Source organism: Daphnia pulicaria, chromosome 1 (assembly GCF_021234035.1).
Source record: "Daphnia pulicaria isolate SC F1-1A chromosome 1, SC_F0-13Bv2, whole genome shotgun sequence".
NCBI lineage: Eukaryota > Metazoa > Arthropoda > Branchiopoda > Diplostraca > Daphniidae > Daphnia > Daphnia pulicaria.
This window is the reverse complement of record NC_060913.1, coordinates 15359317-15376365: the sequence shown is the minus strand read 5'-3', so window position 1 is coordinate 15376365 and position 17049 is coordinate 15359317. Positions and strand designations below refer to the sequence as shown.

General features: G+C 42.0%; 3 protein-coding genes across 3 annotated transcripts; all 3 read right to left on the bottom strand.

Moving 5' to 3' along the window:
• Window positions 1-4624: 4624 nt before the first annotated feature.
• Window positions 4625-5597, bottom strand: LOC124342478. The gene is made up of 4 exons (XM_046795470.1): window positions 5491-5597; window positions 5285-5407; window positions 5044-5195; window positions 4625-4973 (listed from the first exon to the last, which is right to left on the bottom strand). The coding sequence occupies exons 1-4, from the start codon at window positions 5494-5496 to the stop codon at window positions 4697-4699; spliced, it is 558 nt and encodes a 185-aa protein (XP_046651426.1). The 5' UTR covers window positions 5497-5597; the 3' UTR covers window positions 4625-4696.
• A 3049-nt stretch (window positions 5598-8646) lies between these two features.
• LOC124326656 (nucleoporin Nup188-like) lies at window positions 8647-14030 on the bottom strand. The gene is made up of 9 exons (XM_046785581.1): window positions 13927-14030; window positions 13123-13863; window positions 12848-13067; window positions 12502-12786; window positions 12177-12431; window positions 11678-12101; window positions 9468-11616; window positions 9272-9408; window positions 8647-9208 (listed from the first exon to the last, which is right to left on the bottom strand). Exons 1-5 carry the CDS (start codon window positions 13938-13940, stop codon window positions 12273-12275), a joined length of 1419 nt encoding a protein of 472 aa, XP_046641537.1. The 5' UTR covers window positions 13941-14030; the 3' UTR covers window positions 8647-9208; window positions 9272-9408; window positions 9468-11616; window positions 11678-12101; window positions 12177-12272.
• LOC124340223 (nucleoporin NUP188-like) lies at window positions 8761-12269 on the bottom strand. Its single transcript, XM_046792940.1, has 6 exons — window positions 12177-12269; window positions 11678-12016; window positions 10139-11616; window positions 9468-10083; window positions 9272-9408; window positions 8761-9208 (listed from the first exon to the last, which is right to left on the bottom strand). The coding sequence occupies exons 1-6, from the start codon at window positions 12267-12269 to the stop codon at window positions 8761-8763; spliced, it is 3111 nt and encodes a 1036-aa protein (XP_046648896.1).
• Window positions 14031-17049: the final 3019 nt, after the last annotated feature.

The following is a 17049-nucleotide window of genomic DNA, read 5'->3' as shown; positions in this document are numbered from 1 at the left end:
CAGCTTTGGATTTCGTCGCTCTTCCACTTGAAAGTGGTGGAATCGAGCTTGCTGGATCGGCTTTGGATTTCTCTCTTCCACTTGAAACTGGTGGAATCGAGTTTTTAGGTCCAGCTTTGGATTTCGTCGCTCTTCCACTTGAAAGTGGTGGAATCGAGCTTACTGGATCAGTTTTGGACGTCGCTCTTCCACTTGAAAATGGTGGAATCGAGTTTTTAGGTCCAGCTTTGGATTTCGTCGCTCTTCCACTTGAAAGTGGTGGAATCGAGCTTACTGGATCAGTTTTAGACGTCGCTCTTTCACTTGAAAATGGTGGAATCGAGCTTACTGGATCAGTTTTGGACGTCGCTCTTCCACTTGAAAATGGTGGAATCGAGTTTATAGGTCCAGCTTTGGATTTCGTCGCTCTTCCACTTGAAAGTGGTGGAATCGAGCTTACTGGATCAGTTTTGGACGTCGCTCTTCCACTTGAAAATGGTGGAATCGAGTTTTTAGGTCCAGCTTTGGATTTCGTCGCTCTTTCACTTGAAAATGGTGGAATCGAGCTTACTGGATCAGTTTTGGACGTCGCTCTTCCACTTGAAAATGGTGGAATCGAGTTTATAGGTCCAGCTTTGGATTTCGTCGCTCTTTCACTTGAAAATGGTGGAATCGAGCTTACTGGATCAGTTTTGGACGTCGCTCTTCCACTTGAAAGTGGTGGAATCGAGCTTACTGGATCAGTTTTGGACGTCGCTCTTTCACTTGAAAATGGTGGAATCGAGCTTACTGGATCAGTTTTGGACGTCGCTCTTCCACTTGAAAATGGTGGAATCGAGTTTATAGGTCCAGCTTTGGATTTCGTCGCTCTTCCACTTGAAAGTGGTGGAATCGAGCTTACTGGATCAGTTTTGGACGTCGCTCTTCCACTTGAAAATGGTGGAATCGAGTTTATAGGTCCAGCTTTGGATTTCGTCGCTCTTCCACTTGAAAGTGGTGGAATCGAGCTTGCTGGATCGGCTTTGGATTTCTCTCTTCCACTTGAAACTGGTGGAATCGAGTTTTTAGGTCCAGCTTTGGATTTCGTCGCTCTTCCACTTGAAAGTGGTGGAATCGAGCTTACTGGATCAGTTTTGGACGTCGCTCTTCCACTTGAAAATGGTGGAATCGAGTTTATAGGTCCAGCTTTGGATTTCGTCGCTCTTCCACTTGAAAGTGGTGGAATCGAGCTTACTGGATCAGTTTTGGACGTCGCTCTTCCACTTGAAAATGGTGGAATCGAGTTTTTAGGTCCAGCTTTGGATTTCGTCGCTCTTCCACTTGAAAGTGGTGGAATCGAGCTTACTGGATCAGTTTTAGACGTCGCTCTTTCACTTGAAAATGGTGGAATCGAGCTTACTGGATCAGTTTTGGACGTCGCTCTTCCACTTGAAAATGGTGGAATCGAGTTTATAGGTCCAGCTTTGGATTTCGTCGCTCTTCCACTTGAAAGTGGTGGAATCGAGCTTGCTGGATCGGCTTTGGATTTCTCTCTTCCACTTGAAACTGGTGGAATCGAGTTTTTAGGTCCAGCTTTGGATTTCGTCGCTCTTCCACTTGAAAGTGGTGGAATCGAGCTTACTGGATCAGTTTTGGACGTCGCTCTTCCACTTGAAAATGGTGGAATCGAGTTTTTAGGTCCAGCTTTGGATTTCGTCGCTCTTTCACTTGAAAATGGTGGAATCGAGCTTACTGGATCAGTTTTGGACGTCGCTCTTCCACTTGAAAGTGGTGGAATCGAGCTTACTGGATCAGTTTTGGACGTCGCTCTTCCACTTGAAAGTGGTGGAATCGAGCTTACTGGATCAGTTTTGGACGTCGCTCATATACTTGAAAATGGTGGAATCGAGTTTTTAGGTCCAGCTTTGGATTTCGTCGCTCTTTCACTTGAAAATGGTGGAATCGAGCTTACTGGATCAGTTTTGGACGTCGCTCTTCCACTTGAAAGTGGTGGAATCGAGCTTACTGGATCAGTTTTGGACGTCGCTCTTCCACTTGAAAATGGTGGAATCGAGTTTTTAGGTCCAGCTTTGGATTTCGTCGCTCTTTCACTTGAAAATGGTGGAATCGAGCTTACTGGATCAGTTTTGGACGTCGCTCTTCCACTTGAAAATGGTGGAATCGAGTTTATAGGTCCAGCTTTGGATTTCGTCGCTCTTCCACTTGAAAGTGGTGGAATCGAGCTTACTGGATCAGTTTTGGACGTCGCTCTTCCACTTGAAAGTGGTGGAATCGAGCTTACTGGATCAGTTTTGGACGTCGCTCTTCCACTTGAAAGTGGTGGAATCGAGTTTATAGGTCCAGCTTTGGATTTCGTCGCTCTTTCACTTGAAAGTGGTGGAATCGAGCTTACTGGATCAGTTTTGGACGTCGCTCTTCCACTTGAAAGTGGTGGAATCGAGCTTACTGGATCAGTTTTGGACGTCGCTCTTCCACTTGAAAGTGGTGGAATCGAGCTTGCTAAATCTTTAGACGTGTCTCTCTCATCAATTCTGTCATCACCAGGCGGTTTCGAAAATACGGTAAATTCCCTTACAGAAGATGAAATTAGGGCAGCAAAGAAAAAGGCCAAAAAGGCCAAAAAGAACTTAGATTTAGCTGCCAGGAGACGGGAAAAGAGGCGAGTAGAGAAATTCCAAAAGTCTTTACTGTCTGAATTGCCAACCGCCAACCCGGGCGAAGGGATTGATGTCATTTCGACGATTGAAGATTTTCTATCTGTTCCGTCGTCTGTTCCCGCATTGCCGGAGATCGTAGCAGACTCAGACACGGTTAGTAGTATACCTGACGATTATGGAGAATCAATTCCGGCCACTTGCATCGAGCCTGATGATATGGACGTCCCTAACGGACAAGTAATGCCGTCGGCTACCGAATCAAGAGAGGTTCATTCCCGACTCTCACCGTCTGAAATTGCGCAAGAAAGCTCGTCATATTACTCCCACCAAATGAACGAGCACAACTTGGAATATGTTCACCTGTACGACTTGCCTTACTCAGCGACAGGTGAACAAATCGTTTCATTCTTTGAAAGTCTAGTTGGGCCCGTGTATTCCTTGAGCATGGTTTTGGATGAAAACCGTCTCTACACGGGTGAGGCATTACTTCTCTTCCGCAATGCGGGCGACGCTTCCAGAGCGATGTTCTTCTTCCGTTACGGGTGTACAATTCAAGGACGCAGAATTAAAATGGAGCTGAAGTTTGCTGCTAATGGATTGCAGCTGCATCCATGCGATCTAGCCTCAGACGGTAAACCCATTTATTACTTGCAGCTGTAGGTGCCAGGGAGCTCGAGGTTCTACCCTGGAAGAAATGGATTGAAAATTGTTTTTCTTTATTATGTGATATTTCTAAATAAACGGGTTTTGCCCGCTAAACGCAACCAGTTTCTGTTCTGAAATGATTTAACTATATATTTATAGCAATAACTTTTCTTTACTCGATAAGTAAACAAAAAAAAACATGCAAAGACAAACAAATAATAATTATTAAGGGAATCAACTCAACTTAAAAACTTGTCATCGGTTCTCATTACTGATTTTAAAACTTTGAGCTGTAGGCCTATTAGCGCCTTGACCTTTTCTAGCTACATCAGAAACAGCGCTAATAAGTTGATCTCCAGGTTGTCCATCCATTCTCGCCTACCATCGCTTCTTGTCTTAAATCAATAGCTCGAGGCTTGGACGAATTCGAAGACTGCTGGGTAGGCTATAAATTTCTTGATGGAGCAAAATTTGCACTCAAAGGTTTTCTCTCCCGAGTGTAGGGCTATGCCACGATGTTTATCGATGTTTCGGATGTTTATTCAGATTCCCACTACTGGTGAATGTCCGGTCACAAAAATCAGTCAAATCACCCTGCTGATAATATAGGGACGAGGATTTTGCTATTTGAAAAAAGCGCCAAATGGTATTCCGCGTCAACCGAAAAGCGACTGCGACAATTATATATCATTCAAATTAATAAATATTATGTACCGACTGTTAATACACACTTGTACATACTAAATTTCAATTAATGTTGTTTTTCGTCGGTGTTTTAAATATGACGACAACGTCTGGTCTCGTTCTTAACAAAGCGGTAACAAAGATTCATGGGACTACCAAATCTTGCATAAGACCGTCTTTGCCCAACCTAGGGGTGAACCGGAACTTGGACAGCGGGCAGTCGCTTGGGTTGTAATTTAATAAGAACCGTGCTGATCAAAACCGTGGATATTGGGGAGGTAAGACGCTCGCTGGCGTTTGTCTCCATCCCGCTCAGTTTGAGTGTTGGAATCCCGATAGACGTCATCTCATTGACGAGGGCATCCGGAATGAGCCGGGCTGCCTTTAGACGCATTGATGCTTGGCTACCTTCCGCTACCTTCTGTTTATTTAAGCCAAGACCCGACGAGCGGATGTGATCATTATAACAATCCCGACAAAGAGGGCTTCCCTCCTTGGACCAACAACGTTATGCGTGTCATTAAAATTGGTCATCATCAGTTCTATCGAAGCAAATAATTTTTTGAGTGTCCAGAACATTTATTATTATTTGCAATGATTTATTTAGTTATTGTTTTATTAAATTTGCCTGTTATCTATTCCAACTACCTATACGTGCGCTTCTCATCAATATTCACTGTGAAATAAACTTTAGAATTTAAGTTCGTGTGCTGATGGTCAGCATAACTTAACTATTCATCAGTTAAAGCCTCTATGCCAGAAAAAGGGCGCTTATTATTCCTCTGACGACAGCAGCAATGATGAGTAAATAATTCGATAAGAAAAGCGACAATGGACATTATCAGTCCGACGCCAAGCAACAGAAAGGCGCCAGAAAGGTAATCGAATGTCAACTTCTCGTTTTTCGATGATGGTTTCGTCGAAATCGGAGCTGAGCAGCGGTTTTTCTGTGGCCAGTAGAAATGTTCCAAATAATCTAACATTCCCGATTGCTTTAGCCACACGATTCTTATTGGAAATCGAACAAAAAATAAATAATCGTTCCCCTTTATGAGTGCGATCGCCCTAATATACTTACTCGTGACTTAAGAAATGATTCAAGACATGACTATTTTTTGGAATTCCGAAACTGATGGTAAGCTCGTCGAATGATTTTTCTGCCATATACAACCGACACTTTCCATTTGTTTTCATATCTTCTCGGATCAGTACCAGATTAGATGATTTGAACTGTATAACAAAAGTTCGGATTAAGCACAAGCTAAATAAATTGCTGTGCGGTTACGAAACAATTTAATTGAATTAAAAAAGAATGTTACCTGGCCTAAAACCTTTTTTTGATTCATCACCAAATCTGTTATGTCGTCTAGCGTCTCTAACGAATTTTCCGGATTCTTTCGTAAAATGTTGCCAATCTTAGCAAAGGGACCTTTATTTGCTTCCTGGTTGGATGCATTTTGATTCTTTAATGAATTTCGATTCGTTCTCGAATTTTATAAGAACAGCGTATAATTCAATTTCTTACGATCATGTTAGCCCAGATGCTGCTGTACTTTTTAACCACGAAAGCATATTCCGAACTTGCCGTAAGATCATCCAGAGAGCTTACTACAGATTTATATTTTGGAGTCATTAAGAACGATTTAATGCCTATAAAATAAACCGGAGTCAGTCTATTATAAAATTATTTTACGAAATTATATTTAAAAAAAAGCTTTTATGTTATTACTTTGGTTATATGAGTTGGAAAGGACGATGGCACTGAGGCACCAACCAGCAACTAAAATACGAAAAGCTACACCAAATCCAGGGGGCACTTGATATCCAGCTATGGTGACCAGGTATAATTTAAAAAAACGTGAAAATAAAACTTGCAGTATAATATTCAGGCGATAGCAAAGGGAAGCTTACGGTTAACCAAGACGCTCAATAGAAACATCAAATTGTCGGAAATTCTTCCCCTTCTTCGAGCCATTTCACGCCTTCCATCAAATTGGTTGGAGGGAGTAAACCAACGAGCCTTAATGTATCCGGACCAAGACAACATGTACGCACTGACTATTAGACTGACGGCAATCAATATCCACACCTGTAATGCAAAACAGGAAGACATTAATGATTTTTCTCATTTTTGAGATTATAGTTAGCTGACCTTGTATTCAAAGGGAGCAAGAATACTAGCTAAAGTGCTGTCCTTTTTCGGATAGGGAATAAGCAAGTTGATGGGTTCGTTTTCAAAGGGAAAAGTGAAATCAATCGCATGGGAACGTGACAATGTCACACCCAACCCAGTAGCTATAAAGTCGATTTCCTAAAAGAAAATCAGGATCGCCATCAGCAATTTTCAGAATTGATGAGTAAAATCATATTATATAATATGTACGCCTCTCATTATCATTCCGATCAGACCGTTGCAGGCATTGTTAATACAAAAGCCGGTATTGTCGCTAGAAGACTCGATATACTCAAACCTGAGTGGACCCATTAATCGATTATTAGTTAGGCTATTTGTAGTCCTAAACACCCCGGAGAGTTTAATTCAACGCACACACTTACGTAAACTTAAATTTACCCGCCAGAAATAAAACGATTTGATGAACAAATCCGTCAACTTCATTAACTGTACCATTTTCATTATGTTTTATTGTGATGTAGGGCGGAATCTTCAAATTTAGAAATCAATTTGAGCATAATACAGAAAATCAATTTCAGTATTATTACTTATTAGTCCTCTAATCGAATATTAAGACCTCTGTCGTACCAATCCTGAAATGTTTCCCAAACACTAAATCTAAATGTGTCTCGAAATCCATGACTGCATGTGAGCCTGAAACGTGAAAATTTCAAATGTAAACTCGTTAAAATAATTTTGTATAAACCTAGTATATACGACAAGAAAACGCGCTATTTACTGCTGGCTATATAGGTTACGCTGCTGAAATCATTTGAAAATATGAATACAAGACTGTTTAAACAAACCAAAAAATTACCTTGAATCCATAGATTGAAAAGAACAACAATTGAAAAATTCAAAATTAAAGAGAGACCAGCAAGTCCAGCAATCATGTCAGGTATAGTGATTTACTACTGCTTTCCGTGAAAACTTACAGATGTAGCTACTAGGACAACGAAGCGAAGCAATATTGTGAGACAAACAGCCTGATTCCTTGTCTTTTATAATAAATGCCGACGGGGGCTTGTACACGTTCTCTAACCTATGAGAAACAGGGTATCAAAGAAATTATCAAAGAAATTACGATAAGTGGATGCCTCATTTGAGCGCATTAGCCCCTACACGGTAATTTACTTGTGCTAAGTGGCAGCAAGTTTGGCGACATAGTCCCGTTTGATATTCGTGTCAGACAAAACACGCAACTCACAGTCGTTAAGTTGTCAATCATTCGACAATAATTGCATGACTACTGCTTTCTTGTTTGTTTTTTGGCAACGTTACTCATATGTTAACGCTAAACACATCGGATTTTCGTTGGCAGTTAAAATTTGTTTTTATTTCTTGGGGGACAGCAGATTTCCAATAGCCAATAACACGGCGTTACATACAATTATCGAAATAAAATAAAAATGTACGTGCTTATTATACGTGCTTATTATTAAATATAACCTCGGGTAAGTCTAGACGGCGTTCATGGTCGCGGGCAATGGCGCAGCAGCTTCTTTATGAAAAAATGATTTCAAAATGAAATGACTCTTTTCCCCATTTCTTTCTTATCGTATGGATTCATTTTAAGATATACAGTGGATTATCTAGTTTGAGTAGTTTGTTCCAATACGTCCAATGAAAAACACGAGTGCGCATATCTTTGGTTTTCTATAATTAATGATTAATTTTGCAAAACACAGATATGTCAGATTTGGTTCAGTACCGGTTCAACGATTCCAGACTGAAAGAGTACATGCCACGGACGGCCCGGATGCAAATCGACATCATCGACTGGCTTGCAATTCGCTACAACTTCACGTAAAATGATAATCACTTATAGTATTTGAAAGAAAAGCAATCATCTTTCATTGATTTCATTGAAGTTATTATGAAGCACAGGATGAAGCAAAGTATTTGCTTTCATCAGAATGTTACTGACCTTTGGTGAACAATTCCAAATGGACAATATAAGACCAATTCGTGAACTTGATCACAAATCAGATCAATCTCAAGGCTATTAAAGAGTAGTTAAAGGATCACGGTTCGTTCCTTAATCCAATCCTTTATATCTATAAAAAAAATTTTTCATTAACTGTTTAATAAAAAGACTTGGGAAATTTTTTAGAAGCTTCTCAAAAAATGAAAAACAAAACCAATAGATAAACAATGTAAATTCAACTAAAATTTGTCTGAAAAAGACGTTTACATTGAAAATTTTACATGCCTGCATTAAAATTAACTACAAATTCAAAAAACTTACAACTAACATTTTCAGCACAAAATGTCAGAAACTCGCAAAAAACGAAATAATCGAGTAGTGATTCTAGTGAAGTGAAACTGTCAGTCACTGCCAAAATTTTATCCGATCTCTGTTTAAAAATACGTTGCAATAATGAATTTGACCATTTAAAATATTTTGACCTCCTCTTCTCAAAAAAGAATTTGAAACTTGTTCATAAAAACTGCCATGTTATTGGACCACATACTGAATGCCAAATTGTGTAGGTTGATTCTTAGCACTTGAATAAGATAATTTTATTAAATGTCCTCATATTGTACCCGAAACTTCAAAAGTTTAATAATCGTGCTTTAAATACATTGATGAGTTGATGGCTTATTCATTATTAGTGCAAATTATTTAAAGATTCGCTGAACGATATGCCCAACTAGTTTAAGAAAACTCTGATGAACCGTTGACGAAACTGGTCGAGGGGTGGTAGAGGCGACAGCTGGGGAAGGGAGAAAGGGACCTCTTTGCGCTTGCCTTCTTATAGATTCAACAAAACTGCCCAGCTCGGCACCAAGCTCTCGTTTAAGTAATTGTTTTTCTTGAGCGCAGAGTCGTGGGTCCAGGATGTACAACAGAGCTTGTGATAGGAGGAGTGACAACGACTGTTCCAGAACCATAGTTAAATGATTTCGCTGATTCGGCTGTTGATCCGGTTTGGATAGTATCCTTAAGGTATGAGAAGCAACAGCATTTAGGGTGCCAAAGCTCAGTGAGGGAGAAGCCTCAAGATGATCCAACGATGGCGTGCTGAAGCTAGGACTTAAATGTCGTTCCCATTTCGCTACGTCGATCCTATTGAGCAATATAAATCAAATCAATAAATAATTTCTTGTTAGAGTTATTCTATTATTTTACCCGTCTTCTGTCAAAAGGGCAGCAAGTGGGGGATTGTAGCAGTTGAGCATGGCCAATCCTTGAGAAACTAATTCCAAGAGTTGGGATTGCAATTCCATGACAGCAGGAGAAGGTTGAGTTGCTTCACTGTCTTTCCCCTAGAAAAATGAATCATTAAAATAATCATTTGGATGAAAAGAATTATGAAAATACGTACATCGACAAAACTAGTGCCCATTATAGGACTGAGGGATCCAGCTCGGATTAAGTGGGCGATGCCATAGTAAACAGCTGAAGAAGCAGCTTGTAAAACTCCCTGCATGGAACCGGAATGCTGCAACCGCCAAGTTTGCTGGAAAACAGACAACTGTCGAAGTAGCGCCATGACATCGATGGCGAGGAGAAGATCGTCTTTACTCTGATGGCGAAGTTTTAGTAGTATGTTTGTGATGGGCTGTTGGTGGACACCAGCCAATGTCAGCGCTTGCTCAAGAAAAAAATGCCGTTGTCGACCTAACACAGTGGTGCACAATTGCAATCCTAATCGGTACACGGTAGGTTGAGCTTCGTAAATGGCTTCTAACGGCAGCCAAAGAGTTTGATCCAGTTGAAGCTGTGTCAAGACTGCACTGCCAGTGTCTGTTCTAGCCCCGTCGAGAAGGACTGCCAAAGCAGTTTCGGCCACTTCCCAGCCCCGTCGATGATGTATGCAAAACTGGATGGTAGATATTAACGACTGGAGCAGAAACGTCTCTTGCATGGCGGACAAGTCTTGGGCAGCCGGGAGCAATTCGGTTAACAGAGATAGGCACAAGGCTGTAATACAGGTAGCTCTGGAATTGGGATTGTTGATTTCGGTAAGCAACAACTTGGGTAGTTGAATAAGACATGATTGAACACAAAGAGACACAGCGCATCCACGTAGATAATTCTTTGTCGGTATCGGTTTCACTTCGCAAACGTAAGGCGGAGACGGCACTCGTCAAAACGGCCACTTGAAATCGAGCTGGAAACGAGGTTAATTCTTTTTCAGCTACAACGACCAACAGTCGGCCAAGTCCAGATAGCATTTGACTGTTGCTTTTCTTCTCAACTAACTGCAGCATCCAGTTCAATTCGGCTAATTTACCTAACAGGGGAGAATGGTGGCCGCTCTCGGCCCGTCCAGTAAGGGACTCGAGTACATCAGTGGAGATTTTGGCACGAGTACCAACTTCGGTTGCTGGGCCGTAATGGGCAAGCATTACTAGAAAGTCCGACCATCCAGATAAGAGAAAATCCAAGCTCGTTTTATCTTTTCCGGCAGGTGATGAAGACGAAGGTAAACTGTTAAGCACCAAATCAGACCAATCTGTCAAATGGGAGGGCAGTTGATTGAGGACCGTCTGCAATTCAGCATTAACTTTCTTTCCACACGTGTTGTAGAGTTCAATAGCCAAAATTTGGAAAAGAAGGGCTATCCGCTTCAATTCCGGATCCTTATCGGAAGTAAGGAGGGGTAGACAAAGTTGTGGCCAGAAATTCGGTTGTTCCTTGAAGTACTCGATAGCCGGGGAGCATCGCTGAAACCAGAATTGGTGTACAAGTTCTAAAGCTTCTAATTCCTTCGACTCCAACAAAAGGCGAGTGACGGCTCTAAAGCACCGGTCATCCCCGTTGACCAACATATGCATCAATCCTGGTTGGGAGGCAACAGAGTCGGTCATCAAGCGGAGAATGTTGCGTATTAGTCCGGCATCTTCCAAATTCGATTCGAGGGAATCCAGCCAAGTATTGCGTATGAGGGAGGCATCATGCCCAAGGCAGGCCAGCAAAGAGACGTTTTTCCAGCGATTAGCGCATGATTTTAACACTTTCAGTGCTAGTGTGGCCAATCGCAGGTCAAAGCGGTAAAAGATGTAATGAGCTAATACGGTGGTAAAGTGTTGTCCAGCGCTACTTGGGCTAGATAGTAGGGTCTCTAAAGGCGACATCCTTCCAGCGGCTTCACGATCGTTGAGTAGCACGTTGAGAATGGAGAGTGACAGGCGAATGTGGCGTAGTAGTACCTGTCCGTGTCCTTCACGGTCTTCCCAATCCGTTTGCTTAATCAACTGCATTTCGGCCAGCGCTGAACCAAACGCCGCTATCGTCACAACGCTTTCCGCCTCTCCTCTCGGTGAATCCAGCAAGATGTGGGCGCACATCTGGCGCACCTGATTCGACGAATCCGTTTGCAAGAGGAGATGGAGCCAGTTGAGTGAGATGCCAATCATCAAGTCTCGTTGTCCTAAACTGACATATTGTCTAGTCAGCAAGAATGGTAGAACTTCTCGGAGAATGAACAAATTGCAAGGCACAGCAACTCTCTCATCTGTCAAATCCGCCTACAATGGTAATAAAAATTAATTCGGTTGAATTAAAATGATAATGACTGCAGAATTTTACCTGGATGAAAGCCGAGGTTAATTTCACGAAGGCGGCAGTCAAAGGGTAATATCCTTGGGAACACTCAACTCCGGCCAATACGGTGCCAATCACGCCAGGCAAGATTTCACTGCCGGTAACAACGGATGGCAACTGACGGTCAACTGAAGGAAGTACGGAAGTGCTGAATAATTTCCCCGCCACATCCGAAGCGTTTGATTTTTTAACAGCGGCGGCGAGGCATTTAAGGGAATTGGCCAACAGCTCGTGGGTGGCAATGGAGAGTGGACCAAAACGTTCGACTAACGAGAGGATGAGTTGTCTGAACTTGCTAGCGTATATTGGTGCCAGATTATCCAGCTGAGGAAAACAGCTCCAAGAAGCTCAAAACTTGTTGAACTCGTGTTATCGTGTCAAATTTAACGGCCGACAACCCGAAAGATGCCTTCGATTGAAAAATTTAGTTACTTCAGCATGTGTCATTTTTCCTCGCAAGATAAAAAAATGTTTCTCGATTCACCTGTTGGAGCAGCATCTGAATTTCAGTAAGGGCAACTTCGTAGAAGTTGACCTTCACTTGCCAGCGGATGTATTTGCCATCGACACTGCCCATTGCTCAGCGTGGTAATAGCACTTCTTTGCATCCAACATTTTTGTAAGGGTAATGCGTTTGGAGCAAGACGACTACACCTGCAGTAGTCCATTTTAACGATGAATCGGGTATGTTTTCAATCGGTTCCATAAAATTGGGAAGCTCTTGGATCTCTCGACAAATCTACAAATGAATAATTGATGTCATTTAAAAATAAGTAATTTTTTATTTAATTTGGTAAATAAAGTCAAACCTTGATTTTATTCTCGTTTGAATAATGAGCGGCGGCTTTGGAAAGTTCCAACAAAGCAACCATTTCTAAAGGGAACTGGCTCACTGTTTCGCTCCAAACAAAATTTAGTCCTTGATCGGGTGTCCAGAAATTTTCGGCAGCACGAGAACTTCCACGAAGTACACTACAGGTTGCTGAACGCAAATCCGCTTGGCTAGCCAGCCTTTCCGTGTCGAAACTACTGACTAATACTGCAAGGAGATTGTTCAAAGTTCGACAAACTGCCTCACGTAGAGTGGATTCGCCCTGGAAGATTTTAAACAAATTTAAAAAAGATTCACACTGATAGATCGACGGAGAATTATACCTGGAAAATGGTGTCGTTTCCGATATCAGCAATTATTTTTAACGCCCTCTGCTCAATTGCTTTTTCGCCAAACTGCTGAAATTTAGACCCACTGATAGGGGTTTCCGACGTATAATGATTTAGCATCCAAGCAAGGAGCAGTGGAGAGTACTCTGCAATATTAGATATTCTTTCCAATTCCTCTTCAATTGCTGTATTCTTCGGTCTGAAAGCTTGAAAACTGAAGAAAAGTCAAAATGAGGCAAAATATATTTACTGAGTAAAATGGAACTTACTTATCTTTCGACTGAACAACTTTCACCAAAAGTGTAGCTTGCATGTGCCAAACACTATGAAAACTTTCTTCCATATCACAAGAGAGTTTGCCACAAGTTGACAGGATTTCTAAAAAGTCTTCGGCATCTAGGCTGTGAATCTCTGAATAGTGCATCAAGCACTGGAGGACTAAAAGAATTTCTTGTGAATGTGAACTCCACCACAATTTAATCATTGCTGGTGTGACAAGTCCAGACTGCTGAGGAGGATTGCTTTTACTGAGCATCTTCAGTTGAGTCAGGAGAGATTTCTTCAATTCACCTTTACTGTTGTAAGCTTCTAGAAACCCTTCAATAATGTTGGAGTATGGATGTGTGTTGTGAGCTTTTTTTATAAGAAACTCTATGCAATGCAGAAGGTAGAGCCTTTCTTTCTGATAAAACTGACAGAGTTCAGCTAAAAGTCCAGGATGAATATGCTTGTTTTTTAAGAGACTTTCAAACTGGTCTGCAGTTCCACGATACTCATTTTTTCTGTAGCTGTCTAGTAATTCAGATGTATCTTCTGCTTTCAATTGAATGGCTTGGCCAAGAACAGTGGAAAACGTATTGGTGGCGAGACTAGAATCTTCACCTCTCGCCCTGAAGTGTTGCAACCCAGAAATGAGCCAGTCTTTAGCACCTTCAACAAATGGGCCAACAACATCAAGTGATGAAGGTTGGTTGGTACCAGACAAAATAGACCATAACGTTTTCATGTGCCTAAGAGAGAACCGGGAAATGAGTAAGCATTAAGCATAAAGATACAAACGTAATATCACATACTTGCTCTTTTCCATTTCTAGAAGAGATTGATCGTGTATATTTCGTGTTCAGAACTCAGAAAAAACTTTACTTATCATATGGTTTTCTTTGTGATTCAAATCTTAACAAACGACGGATTCAACGACTACACACTGGAACAGTTGAACACACTTTCAAAAACGCGTCGTCTGCAGGGGGCCCGTCTGCAGGTGGACTATTCATAATTTTCCATCTATTCGGTCTTTTATTGTTCTTTTTATAATTATGCCCTAAGTATTAATTGCTCGACATTGATTGAACAATGTAACTAAAAACAAGTAGAATAAGAGTATCTAAACTAATTAGCATTGCTCGATACGAAATAAATACAAATTTAAAAAAATGTGAACACGGAAGTACTTGCAAATCCAACTGGTTTGTTGAAAAAGTACATAAGCATTTCTAACCAACTATACAAATCATATTTGTTCTAGAAGTTTCAGTAAAATTTCAAGTTATTTCTGAAAATCGTATTCTGACTGTTCCTTACGATCGAAAAGAGGCAAGTTTCATCGTCTTGAGAATGGGTTTCCTTGGTTCGATAAAGCGCATTTTGCGTCTTGGAAGTCGAAATCGATATGATTTACTTAAGAAGGAGAAGATCCGTTCCTCTTGTGTTCTTTTAAGTTTTGCAAATACAAAAGATACACTTTCATCGTCGACTTATGGATTCGAGCTTACTGGATCAGTTTTGGACGTCGCTCTTCCACTTGAAAGTGGTGGAATCGAGCTTACTGGATCAGTTTTGGACGTCGCTCTTCCACTTGAAAATGGTGGAATCGAGCTTGCTGGATCAGTTTTGGACGTCGCTCTTCCACTTGAAAATGGTGGAATCGAGCTTACTGGATCGGCTTTGGATTTCTCTCTTCCACTTGAAACTGGTGGAATCGAGCTTACTGGATCAGTTTTGGACGTCGCTCTTCCACTTGAAAGTGGTGGAATCGAGCTTACTGGATCAGTTTTGGACGTCGCTCTTCCACTTGAAAATGGTGGAATCGAGTTTTTAGGTCCAGCTTTGGATTTCGTCGCTCTTTCACTTGAAAATGGTGGAATCGAGCTTACTGGATCAGTTTTGGACGTCGCTCTTTCACTTGAAAATGGTGGAATCGAGCTTGCTGGATCGGCTTTGGACGTCGCTCTTCCACTTGAAACTGGTGGAATCGAGCTTACTGGATCAGTTTTGGACGTCGCTCTTCCACTTGAAAGTGGTGGAATCGAGCTTACTGGATCAGTTTTGGACGTCGCTCTTCCACTTGAAAGTGGTGGAATCGAGCTTACTGGATCAGTTTTGGACGTCGCTCTTCCACTTGAAAGTGGTGGAATCGAGCTTACTGGATCAGTTTTGGACGTCGCTCTTCCACTTGAAAGTGGTGGAATCGAGTTTTTAGGTCCAGCTTTGGATTTCGTCGCTCTTTCACTTGAAAATGGTGGAATCGAGCTTGCTGGATCGGCTTTGGACGTCGCTCTTCCACTTGAAACTGGTGGAATCGAGCTTACTGGATCAGTTTTGGACGTCGCTCTTTCACTTGAAAATGGTGGAATCGAGCTTGCTGGATCGGCTTTGGACGTCGCTCTTCCACTTGAAACTGGTGGAATCGAGCTTACTGGATCAGTTTTGGACGTCGCTCTTCCACTTGAAAGTGGTGGAATCGAGCTTACTGGATCAGTTTTGGACGTCGCTCTTCCACTTGAAAGTGGTGGAATCGAGCTTACTGGATCAGTTTTGGACGTCGCTCTTCCACTTGAAAGTGGTGGAATCGAGCTTACTGGATCAGTTTTGGACGTCGCTCTTCCACTTGAAAATGGTGGAATCGAGCTTGCTGGATCGGCTTTGGATTTCTCTCTTCCACTTGAAACTGGTGGAATCGAGCTTACTGGATCAGTTTTGGACGTCGCTCTTCCACTTGAAAATGGTGGAATCGAGATTGCTGGATCGGCTTTGGATTTCTCTCTTCCACTTGAAACTGGTGGAATCGAGCATACTGGATCAGTTTTGGACGTCGCTCTTCCACTTGAAAATGGTGGAATCGAGCTTACTGGATCGGCTTTGGATTTCTCTCTTCCACTTGAAACTGGTGGAATCGAGCATACTGGATCAGTTTTGGACGTCGCTCTTCCACTTGAAAATGGTGGAATCGAGCTTACTGGATCGGCTTTGGATTTCTCTCTTCCACTTGAAACTGGTGGAATCGAGCTTACTGGATCAGTTTTGGACGTCGCTCTTCCACTTGAAAATGGTGGAATCGAGTTTTTAGGTCCAGCTTTGGATTTCGTCGCTCTTTCACTTGAAAATGGTGGAATCGAGCTTGCTGGATCGGCTTTGGACGTCGCTCTTCCACTTGAAACTGGTGGAATCGAGCTTACTGGATCAGTTTTGGACGTCGCTCTTCCACTTGAAAGTGGTGGAATCGAGCTTACTGGATCAGTTTCGGACGTCGCTCTTCCACTTGAAAGTGGTGGAATCGAGCTTACTGGATCAGTTTTGCACGTCGCTCTTCCACTTGAAAGTGGTGGAATCGAGTTTTTAGGTCCAGCTTTGGATTTCGTCGCTCTTTCACTTGAAAATGGTGGAATCGAGCTTACTGGATCAGTTTTGGACGTCGCTCTTCCACTTGAAAGTGGTGGAATCGAGCTTACTGGATCAGTTTTGGACGTCGCTCTTCCACTTGAAAATGGTGGAATCGAGTTTTTAGGTCCAGCTTTGGATTTCGTCGCTCTTTCACTTGAAAATGGTGGAATCGAGCTTACTGGATCAGTTTTGGACGTCGCTCTTCCACTTGAAAGTGGTGGAATCGAGCTTACTGGATCAGTTTTGGACGTCGCTCTTCCACTTGAAAATGGTGGAATCGAGTTTTTAGGTCCAGCTTTGGATTTCGTCGCTCTTTCACTTGAAAATGGTGGAATCGAGCTTACTGGATCAGTTTTGGACGTCGCTCTTTCACTTGAAAATGGTGGAATCGAGCTTGCTGGATCGGCTTTGGACGTCGCTCTTCCACTTGAAACTGGTGGAATCGAGCTTACTGGATCAGTTTTGGACGTCGCTCTTCCACTTGAAAGTGGTGGAATCGAGCTTACTGGATCAGTTTTGGACGTCGCTCTTTCACT